The sequence below is a fragment of the Haliotis cracherodii genome, unplaced genomic scaffold, assembly GCF_022045235.1.
Source record: "Haliotis cracherodii isolate W230 unplaced genomic scaffold, xgHalCrac1.p SCAF_2, whole genome shotgun sequence".
Lineage (NCBI taxonomy): Eukaryota > Metazoa > Mollusca > Gastropoda > Lepetellida > Haliotidae > Haliotis > Haliotis cracherodii.
This window is the reverse complement of record NW_027266275.1, coordinates 80,188,610-80,204,203: the sequence shown is the minus strand read 5'-3', so window position 1 is coordinate 80,204,203 and position 15,594 is coordinate 80,188,610. Positions and strand designations below refer to the sequence as shown.

General features: G+C 38.7%; 4 protein-coding genes across 4 annotated transcripts; all 4 read right to left on the bottom strand.

Moving 5' to 3' along the window:
* Positions 1–1,455: 1,455 nt before the first annotated feature.
* On the bottom strand, positions 1,456–2,292 carry LOC139467827 (growth/differentiation factor 6-A-like). The gene has a single exon (XM_071249331.1). The coding sequence runs from the start codon at positions 2,290–2,292 to the stop codon at positions 1,456–1,458; it is 837 nt and encodes a 278-aa protein (XP_071105432.1).
* Positions 2,293–5,644: 3,352 nt separating this feature from the next.
* On the bottom strand, positions 5,645–6,481 carry LOC139467825 (growth/differentiation factor 6-A-like). The gene has a single exon (XM_071249330.1). It carries the CDS (start codon positions 6,479–6,481, stop codon positions 5,645–5,647), a length of 837 nt encoding a protein of 278 aa, XP_071105431.1.
* Positions 6,482–9,833: 3,352 nt separating this feature from the next.
* LOC139467824 (growth/differentiation factor 6-A-like) lies at positions 9,834–10,670 on the bottom strand. The gene has a single exon (XM_071249329.1). The coding sequence runs from the start codon at positions 10,668–10,670 to the stop codon at positions 9,834–9,836; it is 837 nt and encodes a 278-aa protein (XP_071105430.1).
* Positions 10,671–14,022: 3,352 nt separating this feature from the next.
* Positions 14,023–14,859, bottom strand: LOC139467823 (growth/differentiation factor 6-A-like). The gene has a single exon (XM_071249328.1). The coding sequence runs from the start codon at positions 14,857–14,859 to the stop codon at positions 14,023–14,025; it is 837 nt and encodes a 278-aa protein (XP_071105429.1).
* Positions 14,860–15,594: the final 735 nt, after the last annotated feature.

Below are 15,594 nucleotides of genomic sequence, written 5' to 3'. Positions count from 1 at the left end.
TCAAGTAGTTAAGTTCACCAAGATTGTTAAGAAACCAAAGTGATCAACACAGCAACATTTTCTCCCGTTTTATGAGGATAAAGAATGTAATGACACATGTCGTGATAAGAGATTATCTATCATCAAAACATCATAAAGATCAAGTATTTTTAATCCTCCTCAACTAAGTGTGTATCAGTGTCCCGCCATGCCTTGGTGCAACAACGTCGATGTAGACGTCGCCATGTCAGACAACACACTCAGTCTCAGTATGTTAGCATGTCTCCTGCCTTATTATTATTATCATTGCTCTGTGGCCCTGTGATCTTGAAACAACATGAAATTGTTAACACTGAAAGGACATTATTGACTTCTTTGTTAAATAAATAATTGGTACATCCCTGAATGTTTTACAAATTATTACTTACTTATTGGCGTTATTGGAATTCAAAAATGGATTAAAACTAAAAAATAAACATTGCCATCATTGCCGAAATATATATTATAATGAAATAAAAAGAGGGTTCCTTGAACATACCATAATATTCTGAATAAGATTCTTTTGTCTTTGATTTGGAATCCTTAATCATAGTCCGCTTTCAATTGGTGGTAAGTAATTAAGGAACAGACAGCTACAGAGGTTTCGAAAACATTGTATGACTTGTAGCCACTCCAGTTAAATAATGCAGTCTTGTTTGGAATGTATATATGAAAACACAAAGTTTTCGCCGTATCCATATATATTTCGTCTTTCCGGACGTTTTTTACAAGGAATGGCACCATCCGGAAAGAAAGGGTTTCAATTTATGCTTGTCAACATACGTTAAGGTTTTTTATTTCGCTTGCTGCAGCCATGTCACTTTCACTGGTGGCCTCTTTGTTAATCTCCTTTGTGTCAAAGGCATGCAACTACTTGTGCTAATCAGGTTATCATGATACACTTCAAGAGTGTTTTCTCATGATAAAAATGAGGAGTGCGCTCTTCCTATTTATCACACCTATTTTAAGTGTCAATAAGAGAATTCGTATGCATTCCATGTATTGCATTGAAAAGGTAATTTCAGGTGACATGCAAGCACAAACTAACTATCCTTGGTAACGTATGACCGATGGAAGGTGAAGTGCAATCGAAAGTTGTACGAGTATGTATTTTCTAATTGTTTATAAAAGAGTAACCTCCTTGGACTGACAGGTGGATGTGTCATATTGGAATATAAATTGTTCTGTGTAGCGCTAAAGAAATAATATTACGATGATTCAAGAAAGAGAGTTTGGTACAGTGTAACATTTATTACAAACGATCCATTTCTTTTACATGAAGCAAATCAGTATCTACAAAATAGCACCATTGTATATCTATATATCACAGTTACAATTGGCCGTGCCAAGGTGTCATGACACAGATTGGTTGTTTGGCAGCTGATTACGATCAGAATTCATGACATAGTCCATTGGTGTTCATGGGAGACGTCAACGTCATCGACATCCACATTCAGAGGCGATCATGTCCTCGTGATGACGTACAACAATTTCGCCATCCTCCACGTACATCATGCTGAGAGGTTCCAGTTTGGTTGGGACACAACAAAGGTCGGGAGCAGCGTTGGAGCGCTTGCTTCTCATGAGTGACTGCAACATGGCGTGATTGGTGGGTTTGAATCGGATGTCGATGGGGGAGGGACAGTTTCCGTGGCAGAATTTGGAGTTGAAGCGTGTAGGGTGGATGATCCACTGTCCCCAGCCGATCGTCTTGAAGTCCACGTTAAAGTCGTACAGACGACAGCCTTGTTTCTTCCCGGACTTCTTCCATCGTCTGTTCTTGCGTTCTCGACGTCTGCTTGTGGCGTGTGCCGATCTTTTAGCGCGTGATGCTATATTACCTAATCCATCAAAAGTGGAATGCTCTTCCACTTTGTAGGTTTCCAAAACGTTTTGAAGAAAGTGGCGATTTTCCAAATAAAATACAAGTAAGTATCCATAAGTTTCGGATGCTGTTTTCAAAAGAATTCTGGAGAATGTCCGTGGTATTTCCACATGAATGGTGGCGTCACCGTGGTAACCGTTGATGAAGGCTTTGATGGCTCGACTGATGTCAAATACATAATATTCACCCTGTGTAATAGGTTTGACCCTGATGTTAGCTTTTCGTGCGATATTCTCTCCCTTGAGAATGATGACCTTGACCCTGTACTTCTTTAAAGGAGATACAGAGCGTCTGCACCGGAACTCAGCTAATCGGAGACGTTCGTTCTCAGGTAGACTAGGAATCTTGAACGATAGCTCAACTCTCTTTCTTACATTCTTTTGTGTCATGTCTGGAATTAAACATACATTGCATGAAAACCAAAGTTGTACAAATAAAACATTTACATCAAGAATATTCTTGCAGTGAATGCTTAACGTCTGCGAGCCATTCATCTAATTTCCATCACTATTTGGCATTTTATGCGCATTGCAATTGTTTCGGCAGACAATCGAGACTGCTTATTCCCTGGCCTTGATATATTGAATTTCTTACTTTTTTCATATTTGTTTGTTAATGATTAAAATCGTATGTGATCTGACTCCAGGTTAAAGATTACCTTTAGCCGTGAAGCTCCTGATGGTGTCTGCTTTCTTGAAATCAGCTGTGTTCAGCTTTCTGCCTGCCGCTCTTGCAAGTGGTGCCCCTTTTTGAAGAATGTTAAACAATTGTACCATGAATTGTGTTGAAGGCTTTTGATAATCAACTGGATGACTCAACCTTCCAACAATAGGGGACAGATCTGCAAGAGGTCGTGCACCATTCCCATAAGTATCAGTTAGGACTCGAACATCTTGGGTTAGCAATTGTTTGGGAAAAGCAATACCTCGTCCTCCAACATTTCCGACACATATCAGAAAGAAAATTGCCATTTTAAACTGCGACATTTTCAGACAGTTGGATAGATATTTTGGTGTGCAAGTGTAGGATGTAGCAATGCAAGTGATCATGTGATAGCTCCCGTGTAGCGTTATATACCAGACCCAACTACTTGTGTATACAAGACGAGTGGTCATTCAATGGCCGGGTGTTGGCGAGGTGTTCATATTCCTTCAGGCAATGCTTATAATCTGCTTTAGAGAAATGGTAGTCGCGTGTATTATGTGTAATTGTACGCATCGTATGTAAAATAAACACGTATCTGCTACATTGATATAATTTTAAGCGTTGCTGTGATTTGACAGATAATATATTTTGCAAACGAATAATTTGAAAAAAATAATTACATAGATCTTATTACCATATGTTTCCAGCAAGGTGTTTATGAAAATATTCTGTAATATACTACTGTACATGTGGAAGTTATCTTCTTAAGGCATGAAATATAGATTCTCTGACATTAAACATTGTTATTTTAATATACGCATAAGCTATATACAGGAATCCGATGTTGTCAGATTGAATTACGCTTTCTTGATTCAATGAAATTGCACAACTAATTCTGATCTTACATGTATATTCGGTATATTTATATATTGGTGCCAAGTCCCAGAAACTGTATATGCTTCTTTAAATCACGGCGTATGCATATTCACAATTCGTCAGTGTAAGATGGCCTTCATCTTTACAGGTACATACTCTTTTCACTATTCAGTTCCCAGACAGCGGCTATCATGCTCCTCCACAGTAACAAGCCCGTCTCCCTGTCTCATCTGACTGTCGAACAATCACTGTCTGATCCTGTCTCCCGGATCACACTCATCCCGTTAATCTCAGCTAGTTCCTAGTTTCCTTTAAGAAAACACCTCGTCAGCTTTTAGAGTGAACGATTACACGCCTCAGTGAATATTCATCAAAGCGATTCTTAAATGCTGATTGCAAGGTTTCATTGCACTGCTGTTATTGGGAGCACATATTCGCATAGTATGTAACAATCAAGTTAAGCATATAGAAAGTACCCAAATATAAGATATTAGTTTCATATTTCTGAACTACAATGTTCCATTATTGCTATCTCTCTGTTTACATGTTGCTACCTTCTGTAATACACTGTATGTGTTAGTTCCTCACCAAAGCTATTCATAAGAGGAATTGAAGGATGCATTTCAAGTAGTTAAGTTCACCAAGATTGTTAAGAAACCAAAGTGATCAACACAGCAACATTTTCTCCCGTTTTATGAGGATAAAGAATGTAATGACACATGTCGTGATAAGAGATTATCTATCATCAAAACATCATAAAGATCAAGTATTTTTAATCCTCCTCAACTAAGTGTGTATCAGTGTCCGGCCATGCCTTGGTGCAACAACGTCGATGTAGACGTCGCCATGTCAGACAACACACTCAGTCTCAGTATGTTAGCATGTCTCCTGCCTTATTATTATTATCATTGCTCTGTGGCCCTGTGATCTTGAAACAACATGAAATTGTTAACACTGAAAGGACATTATTGACTTCTTTGTTAAATAAATAATTGGTACATCCCTGAATGTTTTACAAATTATTACTTACTTATTGGCGTTATTGGAATTCAAAAATGGATTAAAACTATCAGCTAATCACGAACCCGAGAAAAAATAAACATTGCCTTCATTGCCGAAATATATATTATAATGAAATAAAAAGAGGGTTCCTTGAACATACCATAATATTCTGAATAAGATTCTTTTGTCTTTGATTTGGAATCCTTAATCATAGTCCGCTTTCAAATGGTGGTAAGTAATTAAGGAACAGACAGCTACAGAGGTTTCGAAAACATTGTATGACTTGTAGCCACTCCAGTTAAATAATGCAGTCTTGTTTGGAATGTATATATGAAAACACAAAGTTTTCGCCGTATCCATATATATTTCGTCTTTCCGGACGTTTTTTACAAGGAATGGCACCATCCGGAAAGAAAGGGTTTCACTCTTCACAATTTTACTGCCAACAATGATTGATCGTTGATTAATTCTGCCGAATGTCGCTGACACCACATTCGTTGACGCATATAGAAAACATGGTTAGGATATGGCGTGTGAAAATCAATTTATGCTTGTCAACATACGTTAAGGTTTTTTATTTCGCTTGCTGCAGCCATGTCACTTTCACTGGTGGCCTCTTTGTTAATCTCCTTTGTGTCAAAGGCATGCAACTACTTGTGCTAATCAGGTTATCATGATACACTTCAAGAGTGTTTTCTCATGATAAAAATGAGGAGTGCGCTCTTCCTATTTATCACACCTATTTTAAGTGTCAATAAGAGAATTCGTATGCATTCCATGTATTGCATTGAAAAGGTAATTTCAGGTGACATGCAAGCACAAACTAACTATCCTTGGTAACGTATGACCGATGGAAGGTGAAGTGCAATCGAAAGTTGTACGAGTATGTATTTTCTAATTGTTTATAAAAGAGTAACCTCCTTGGACTGACTAGTTGGATGTGTCATATTGGAATATAAATTGTTCTGTGTAGCGCTAAAGAAATAATATTACGATGATTCAAGAAAGAGAGTTTGGTACAGTGTAACATTTATTACAAACGATCCATTTCTTTTACATGAAGCAAATCAGTATCTACAAAATAGCACCATTGTATATCTATATATCACAGTTACAATTGGCCGTGCCAAGGTGTCATGACACAGATTGGTTGTTTGGCAGCTGATTACGATCAGAATTCATGACATAGTCCATTGGTGTTCATGGGAGACGTCAACGTCATCGACATCCACATTCAGAGGCGATCATGTCCTCGTGATGATGTACAACAACTTCGCCATCCTCCACGTACATCATGCTGAGAGGTTCCAGTTTGGTTGGGACACAACAAAGGTCGGGAGCAGCGTTGGAGCGCTTGCTTCTCATGAGTGACTGCAACATGGCGTGATTGGTGGGTTTGAATCGGATGTCGATGGGGGAGGGACAGTTTCCGTGGCAGAATTTGGAGTTGAAGCGTGTAGGGTGGATGATCCACTGTCCCCAGCCGATCGTCTTGAAGTCCACGTTAAAGTCGTACAGACGACAGCCTTGTTTCTTCCCGGACTTCTTCCATCGTCTGTTCTTGCGTTCTCGACGTCTGCTTGTGGCATGTGCCGATCTTTTAGCGCGTGATGCTATATTACCTAATCCATCAAAAGTGGAATGCTCTTCCACTTTGTAGGTTTCCAAAACGTTTTGAAGAAAGTGGCGATTTTCCAAATAAAATACAAGTAAGTATCCATAAGTTTCGGATGCTGTTTTCAAAAGAATTCTGGAGAATGTCCGTGGTATTTCCACATGAATGGTGGCGTCACCGTGGTAACCGTTGATGAAGGCTTTGATGGCTCGACTGATGTCAAATACATAATATTCACCCTGTGTAATAGGTTTGACCCTGATGTTAGCTTTTCGTGCGATATTCTCTCCCTTGAGAATGATGACCTTGACCCTGTACTTCTTTAAAGGAGATACAGAGCGTCTGCACCGGAACTCAGCTAATCGGAGACGTTCGTTCTCAGGTAGACTAGGAATCTTGAACGATAGCTCAACTCTCTTTCTTACATTCTTTTGTGTCATGTCTGGAATTAAACATAAATTGCATGAAAACCAAAGTTGTACAAATAAAACATTTACATCAAGAATATTCTTGCAGTGAATGCTTAACGTCTGCGAGCCATTCATCTAATTTCCATCACTATTTGGCATTTTATGCGCATTGCAATTGTTTCGGCAGACAATCGAGACTGCTTATTCCCTGGCCTTGATATATTGAATTTCTTACTTTTTTCATATTTGTTTGTTAATGATTAAAATCGTATGTGATCTGACTCCAGGTTAAAGATTACCTTTAGCCGTGAAGCTCCTGATGGTGTCTGCTTTCTTGAAATCAGCTGTGTTCAGCTTTCTGCCTGCCGCTCTTGCAAGTGGTGCCCCTTTTTGAAGAATGTTAAACAATTGTACCATGAATTGTGTTGAAGGCTTTTGATAATCAACTGGATGACTCAACCTTCCAACAATAGGGGACTGATCTGCAAGAGGTCGTGCACCATTCCCATAAGTATCAGTTAGGACTCGAACATCTTGGGTTAGCAATTGTTTGGGAAAAGCAATACCTCGTCCTCCAACATTTCCGACACATATCAGAAAGAAAATTGCCATTTTAAACTGCGACATTTTCAGACAGTTGGATAGATATTTTGGTGTGCAAGTGTAGGATGTGGCAATGCAAGTGATCATGTGATAGCTCCCGTGTAGCGTTATATACCAGACCCAACTACTTGTGTATACAAGACGAGTGGTCATTCAATGGCCGGGTGTTGGCGAGGTGTTCATATTCCTTCAGGCAATGCTTATAATCTGCTTTAGAGAAATGGTAGTCGCGTGTATTATGTGTAATTGTACGCATCGTATGTAAAATAAACACGTATCTGCTACATTGATATAATTTTAAGCGTTGCTGTGATTTGACAGATAATATATTTTGCAAACGAATAATTTGAAAAAAATAATTACATAGATCTTATTACCATATGTTTCCAGCAAGGTGTTTATGAAAATATTCTGTAATATACTACTGTACATGTGGAAGTTATCTTCTTAAGGCATGAAATATAGATTCTCTGACATTAAACATTGTTATTTTAATATACGCATAAGCTATATACAGGAATCCGATGTTGTCAGATTGAATTACGCTTTCTTGATTCAATGAAATTGCACAACTAATTCTGATCTTACATGTATATTCGGTATATTTATATATTGGTGCCAAGTCCCAGAAACTGTATATGCTTCTTTAAATCACGGCGTATGCATATTCACAATTCGTCAGTGTAAGATGGCCTTCATCTTTACAGGTACATACTCTTTTCACTATTCAGTTCCCAGACAGCGGCTATCATGCTCCTCCACAGTAACAAGCCCGTCTCCCTGTCTCATCTGACTGTCGAACAATCACTGTCTGATCCTGTCTCCCGGATCACACTCATCCCGTTAATCTCAGCTAGTTCCTAGTTTCCTTTAAGAAAACACCTCGTCAGCTTTTAGAGTGAACGATTACACGCCTCAGTGAATATTCATCAAAGCGATTCTTAAATGCTGATTGCAAGGTTTCATTGCACTGCTGTTATTGGGAGCACATATTCGCATAGTATGTAACAATCAAGTTAAGCATATAGAAAGTACCCAAATATAAGATATTAGTTTCATATTTCTGAACTACAATGTTCCATTATTGCTATCTCTCTGTTTACATGTTGCTACCTTCTGTAATACACTGTATGTGTTAGTTCCTCACCAAAGCTATTCATAAGAGGAATTGAAGGATGCATTTCAAGTAGTTAAGTTCACCAAGATTGTTAAGAAACCAAAGTGATCAACACAGCAACATTTTCTCCCGTTTTATGAGGATAAAGAATGTAATGACACATGTCGTGATAAGAGATTATCTATCATCAAAACATCATAAAGATCAAGTATTTTTAATCCTCCTCAACTAAGTGTGTATCAGTGTCCCGCCATGCCTTGGTGCAACAACGTCGATGTAGACGTCGCCATGTCAGACAACACACTCAGTCTCAGTATGTTAGCATGTCTCCTGCCTTATTATTATTATCATTGCTCTGTGGCCCTGTGATCTTGAAACAACATGAAATTGTTAACACTGAAAGGACATTATTGACTTCTTTGTTAAATAAATAATTGGTACATCCCTGAATGTTTTACAAATTATTACTTACTTATTGGCGTTATTGGAATTCAAAAATGGATTAAAACTATCAGCTAATCACGAACCCGAGAAAAAATAAACATTGCCTTCATTGCCGAAATATATATTATAATGAAATAAAAAGAGGGTTCCTTGAACATACCATAATATTCTGAATAAGATTCTTTTGTCTTTGATTTGGAATCCTTAATCATAGTCCGCTTTCAAATGGTGGTAAGTAATTAAGGAACAGACAGCTACAGAGGTTTCGAAAACATTGTATGACTTGTAGCCACTCCAGTTAAATAATGCAGTCTTGTTTGGAATGTATATATGAAAACACAAAGTTTTCGCCGTATCCATATATATTTCGTCTTTCCGGACGTTTTTTACAAGGAATGGCACCATCCGGAAAGAAAGGGTTTCACTCTTCACAATTTTACTGCCAACAATGATTGATCGTTGATTAATTCTGCCGAATGTCGCTGACACCACATTCGTTGACGCATATAGAAAACATGGTTAGGATATGGCGTGTGAAAATCAATTTATGCTTGTCAACATACGTTAAGGTTTTTTATTTCGCTTGCTGCAGCCATGTCACTTTCACTGGTGGCCTCTTTGTTAATCTCCTTTGTGTCAAAGGCATGCAACTACTTGTGCTAATCAGGTTATCATGATACACTTCAAGAGTGTTTTCTCATGATAAAAATGAGGAGTGCGCTCTTCCTATTTATCACACCTATTTTAAGTGTCAATAAGAGAATTCGTATGCATTCCATGTATTGCATTGAAAAGGTAATTTCAGGTGACATGCAAGCACAAACTAACTATCCTTGGTAACGAATGACCGATGGAAGGTGAAGTGCAATCGAAAGTTGTACGAGTATGTATTTTCTAATTGTTTATAAAAGAGTAACCTCCTTGGACTGACTAGTTGGATGTGTCATATTGGAATATAAATTGTTCTGTGTAGCGCTAAAGAAATAATATTACGATGATTCAAGAAAGAGAGTTTGGTACAGTGTAACATTTATTACAAACGATCCATTTCTTTTACATGAAGCAAATCAGTATCTACAAAATAGCACCATTGTATATCTATATATCACAGTTACAATTGGCCGTGCCAAGGTGTCATGACACAGATTGGTTGTTTGGCAGCTGATTACGATCAGAATTCATGACATAGTCCATTGGTGTTCATGGGAGACGTCAACGTCATCGACATCCACATTCAGAGGCGATCATGTCCTCGTGATGATGTACAACAACTTCGCCATCCTCCACGTACATCATGCTGAGAGGTTCCAGTTTGGTTGGGACACAACAAAGGTCGGGAGCAGCGTTGGAGCGCTTGCTTCTCATGAGTGACTGCAACATGGCGTGATTGGTGGGTTTGAATCGGATGTCGATGGGGGAGGGACAGTTTCCGTGGCAGAATTTGGAGTTGAAGCGTGTAGGGTGGATGATCCACTGTCCCCAGCCGATCGTCTTGAAGTCCACGTTAAAGTCGTACAGACGACAGCCTTGTTTCTTCCCGGACTTCTTCCATCGTCTGTTCTTGCGTTCTCGACGTCTGCTTGTGGCATGTGCCGATCTTTTAGCGCGTGATGCTATATTACCTAATCCATCAAAAGTGGAATGCTCTTCCACTTTGTAGGTTTCCAAAACGTTTTGAAGAAAGTGGCGATTTTCCAAATAAAATACAAGTAAGTATCCATAAGTTTCGGATGCTGTTTTCAAAAGAATTCTGGAGAATGTCCGTGGTATTTCCACATGAATGGTGGCGTCACCGTGGTAACCGTTGATGAAGGCTTTGATGGCTCGACTGATGTCAAATACATAATATTCACCCTGTGTAATAGGTTTGACCCTGATGTTAGCTTTTCGTGCGATATTCTCTCCCTTGAGAATGATGACCTTGACCCTGTACTTCTTTAAAGGAGATACAGAGCGTCTGCACCGGAACTCAGCTAATCGGAGACGTTCGTTCTCAGGTAGACTAGGAATCTTGAACGATAGCTCAACTCTCTTTCTTACATTCTTTTGTGTCATGTCTGGAATTAAACATACATTGCATGAAAACCAAAGTTGTACAAATAAAACATTTACATCAAGAATATTCTTGCAGTGAATGCTTAACGTCTGCGAGCCATTCATCTAATTTCCATCACTATTTGGCATTTTATGCGCATTGCAATTGTTTCGGCAGACAATCGAGACTGCTTATTCCCTGGCCTTGATATATTGAATTTCTTACTTTTTTCATATTTGTTTGTTAATGATTAAAATCGTATGTGATCTGACTCCAGGTTAAAGATTACCTTTAGCCGTGAAGCTCCTGATGGTGTCTGCTTTCTTGAAATCAGCTGTGTTCAGCTTTCTGCCTGCCGCTCTTGCAAGTGGTGCCCCTTTTTGAAGAATGTTAAACAATTGTACCATGAATTGTGTTGAAGGCTTTTGATAATCAACTGGATGACTCAACCTTCCAACAATAGGGGACTGATCTGCAAGAGGTCGTGCACCATTCCCATAAGTATCAGTTAGGACTCGAACATCTTGGGTTAGCAATTGTTTGGGAAAAGCAATACCTCGTCCTCCAACATTTCCGACACATATCAGAAAGAAAATTGCCATTTTAAACTGCGACATTTTCAGACAGTTGGATAGATATTTTGGTGTGCAAGTGTAGGATGTGGCAATGCAAGTGATCATGTGATAGCTCCCGTGTAGCGTTATATACCAGACCCAACTACTTGTGTATACAAGACGAGTGGTCATTCAATGGCCGGGTGTTGGCGAGGTGTTCATATTCCTTCAGGCAATGCTTATAATCTGCTTTAGAGAAATGGTAGTCGCGTGTATTATGTGTAATTGTACGCATCGTATGTAAAATAAACACGTATCTGCTACATTGATATAATTTTAAGCGTTGCTGTGATTTGACAGATAATATATTTTGCAAACGAATAATTTGAAAAAAATAATTACATAGATCTTATTACCATATGTTTCCAGCAAGGTGTTTATGAAAATATTCTGTAATATACTACTGTACATGTGGAAGTTATCTTCTTAAGGCATGAAATATAGATTCTCTGACATTAAACATTGTTATTTTAATATACGCATAAGCTATATACAGGAATCCGATGTTGTCAGATTGAATTACGCTTTCTTGATTCAATGAAATTGCACAACTAATTCTGATCTTACATGTATATTCGGTATATTTATATATTGGTGCCAAGTCCCAGAAACTGTATATGCTTCTTTAAATCACGGCGTATGCATATTCACAATTCGTCAGTGTAAGATGGCCTTCATCTTTACAGGTACATACTCTTTTCACTATTCAGTTCCCAGACAGCGGCTATCATGCTCCTCCACAGTAACAAGCCCGTCTCCCTGTCTCATCTGACTGTCGAACAATCACTGTCTGATCCTGTCTCCCGGATCACACTCATCCCGTTAATCTCAGCTAGTTCCTAGTTTCCTTTAAGAAAACACCTCGTCAGCTTTTAGAGTGAACGATTACACGCCTCAGTGAATATTCATCAAAGCGATTCTTAAATGCTGATTGCAAGGTTTCATTGCACTGCTGTTATTGGGAGCACATATTCGCATAGTATGTAACAATCAAGTTAAGCATATAGAAAGTACCCAAATATAAGATATTAGTTTCATATTTCTGAACTACAATGTTCCATTATTGCTATCTCTCTGTTTACATGTTGCTACCTTCTGTAATACACTGTATGTGTTAGTTCCTCACCAAAGCTATTCATAAGAGGAATTGAAGGATGCATTTCAAGTAGTTAAGTTCACCAAGATTGTTAAGAAACCAAAGTGATCAACACAGCAACATTTTCTCCCGTTTTATGAGGATAAAGAATGTAATGACACATGTCGTGATAAGAGATTATCTATCATCAAAACATCATAAAGATCAAGTATTTTTAATCCTCCTCAACTAAGTGTGTATCAGTGTCCCGCCATGCCTTGGTGCAACAACGTCGATGTAGACGTCGCCATGTCAGACAACACACTCAGTCTCAGTATGTTAGCATGTCTCCTGCCTTATTATTATTATCATTGCTCTGTGGCCCTGTGATCTTGAAACAACATGAAATTGTTAACACTGAAAGGACATTATTGACTTCTTTGTTAAATAAATAATTGGTACATCCCTGAATGTTTTACAAATTATTACTTACTTATTGGCGTTATTGGAATTCAAAAATGGATTAAAACTATCAGCTAATCACGAACCCGAGAAAAAATAAACATTGCCTTCATTGCCGAAATATATATTATAATGAAATAAAAAGAGGGTTCCTTGAACATACCATAATATTCTGAATAAGATTCTTTTGTCTTTGATTTGGAATCCTTAATCATAGTCCGCTTTCAAATGGTGGTAAGTAATTAAGGAACAGACAGCTACAGAGGTTTCGAAAACATTGTATGACTTGTAGCCACTCCAGTTAAATAATGCAGTCTTGTTTGGAATGTATATATGAAAACACAAAGTTTTCGCCGTATCCATATATATTTCGTCTTTCCGGACGTTTTTTACAAGGAATGGCACCATCCGGAAAGAAAGGGTTTCACTCTTCACAATTTTACTGCCAACAATGATTGATCGTTGATTAATTCTGCCGAATGTCGCTGACACCACATTCGTTGACGCATATAGAAAACATGGTTAGGATATGGCGTGTGAAAATCAATTTATGCTTGTCAACATACGTTAAGGTTTTTTATTTCGCTTGCTGCAGCCATGTCACTTTCACTGGTGGCCTCTTTGTTAATCTCCTTTGTGTCAAAGGCATGCAACTACTTGTGCTAATCAGGTTATCATGATACACTTCAAGAGTGTTTTCTCATGATAAAAATGAGGAGTGCGCTCTTCCTATTTATCACACCTATTTTAAGTGTCAATAAGAGAATTCGTATGCATTCCATGTATTGCATTGAAAAGGTAATTTCAGGTGACATGCAAGCACAAACTAACTATCCTTGGTAACGAATGACCGATGGAAGGTGAAGTGCAATCGAAAGTTGTACGAGTATGTATTTTCTAATTGTTTATAAAAGAGTAACCTCCTTGGACTGACTAGTTGGATGTGTCATATTGGAATATAAATTGTTCTGTGTAGCGCTAAAGAAATAATATTACGATGATTCAAGAAAGAGAGTTTGGTACAGTGTAACATTTATTACAAACGATCCATTTCTTTTACATGAAGCAAATCAGTATCTACAAAATAGCACCATTGTATATCTATATATCACAGTTACAATTGGCCGTGCCAAGGTGTCATGACACAGATTGGTTGTTTGGCAGCTGATTACGATCAGAATTCATGACATAGTCCATTGGTGTTCATGGGAGACGTCAACGTCATTGACATCCACATTCTGAGGCGATCATGTCCTCGTGATGACGTACAACAACTTCGCCATCCTCCACGTACATCATGCTGAGAGGTTCCAGTTTGGTTGGGACACAACAAAGGTCGGGAGCAGCGTTGGAGCGCTTGCTTCTCATGAGTGACTGCAACATGGCGTGATTGGTGGGTTTGAATCGGATGTCGATGGGGTAGGGACAGTTTCCGTGGCAGAATTTGGAGTTGAAGCGTGTAGGGTGGATGATCCACTGTCCCCAGCCGATCGTCTTGAAGTCCACGTTAAAGTCGTACAGACGACAGCCTTGTTTCTTCCCGGACTTCTTCCATCGTCTGTTCTTGCGTTCTCGACGTCTGCTTGTGGCATGTGCCGATCTTTTAGCGCGTGATGCTATATTACCTAATCCATCAAAAGTGGAATGCTCTTCCACTTTGTAGGTTTCCAAAACGTTTTGAAGAAAGTGGCGATTTTCCAAATAAAATACAAGTAAGTATCCATAAGTTTCGGATGCTGTTTTCAAAAGAATTCTGGAGAATGTCCGTGGTATTTCCACATGAATGGTGGCGTCACCGTGGTAACCGTTGATGAAGGCTTTGATGGCTCGACTGATGTCAAATACATAATATTCACCCTGTGTAATAGGTTTGACCCTGATGTTAGCTTTTCGTGCGATATTCTCTCCCTTGAGAATGATGACCTTGACCCTGTACTTCTTTAAAGGAGATACAGAGCGTCTGCACCGGAACTCAGCTAATCGGAGACGTTCGTTCTCAGGTAGACTAGGAATCTTGAACGATAGCTCAACTCTCTTTCTTACATTCTTTTGTGTCATGTCTGGAATTAAACATACATTGCATGAAAACCAAAGTTGTACAAATAAAACATTTACATCAAGAATATTCTTGCAGTGAATGCTTAACGTCTGCGAGCCATTCATCTAATTTCCATCACTATTTGGCATTTTATGCGCATTGCAATTGTTTCGGCAGACAATCGAGACTGCTTATTCCCTGGCCTTGATATATTGAATTTCTTACTTTTTTCATATTTGTTTGTTAATGATTAAAATCGTATGTGATCTGACTCCAGGTTAAAGATTACCTTTAGCCGTGAAGCTCCTGATGGTGTCTGCTTTCTTGAAATCAGCTGTGTTCAGCTTTCTGCCTGCCGCTCTTGCAAGTGGTGCCCCTTTTTGAAGAATGTTAAACAATTGTACCATGAATTGTGTTGAAGGCTTTTGATAATCAACTGGATGACTCAACCTTCCAACAATAGGGGACAGATCTGCAAGAGGTCGTGCACCATTCCCATAAGTATCAGTTAGGACTCGAACATCTTGGGTTAGCAATTGTTTGGGAAAAGCAATACCTCGTCCTCCAACATTTCCGACACATATCAGAAAGAAAATTGCCATTTTAAACTGCGACATTTTCAGACAGTTGGATAGATATTTTGGTGTGCAAGTGTAGGATGTGGCAATGCAAGTGATCATGTGATAGCTCCCGTGTAGCGTTATATACCAGACCCAACTACTTGTGTATACAAGACGAGTGGTCATTCAATGGCC

Excerpts from the sequence above, each read along its gene's own strand:
- LOC139467827 (XM_071249331.1), bottom strand. The coding sequence starts at position 2,292 with ATGACACAAAAGAATGTAAGAAAGAGAGTTGAGCTATCGTTCAAGATT.
- LOC139467823 (XM_071249328.1), bottom strand. The coding sequence starts at position 14,859 with ATGACACAAAAGAATGTAAGAAAGAGAGTTGAGCTATCGTTCAAGATT.
- LOC139467824 (XM_071249329.1), bottom strand. The coding sequence starts at position 10,670 with ATGACACAAAAGAATGTAAGAAAGAGAGTTGAGCTATCGTTCAAGATT.
- LOC139467825 (XM_071249330.1), bottom strand. The coding sequence starts at position 6,481 with ATGACACAAAAGAATGTAAGAAAGAGAGTTGAGCTATCGTTCAAGATT.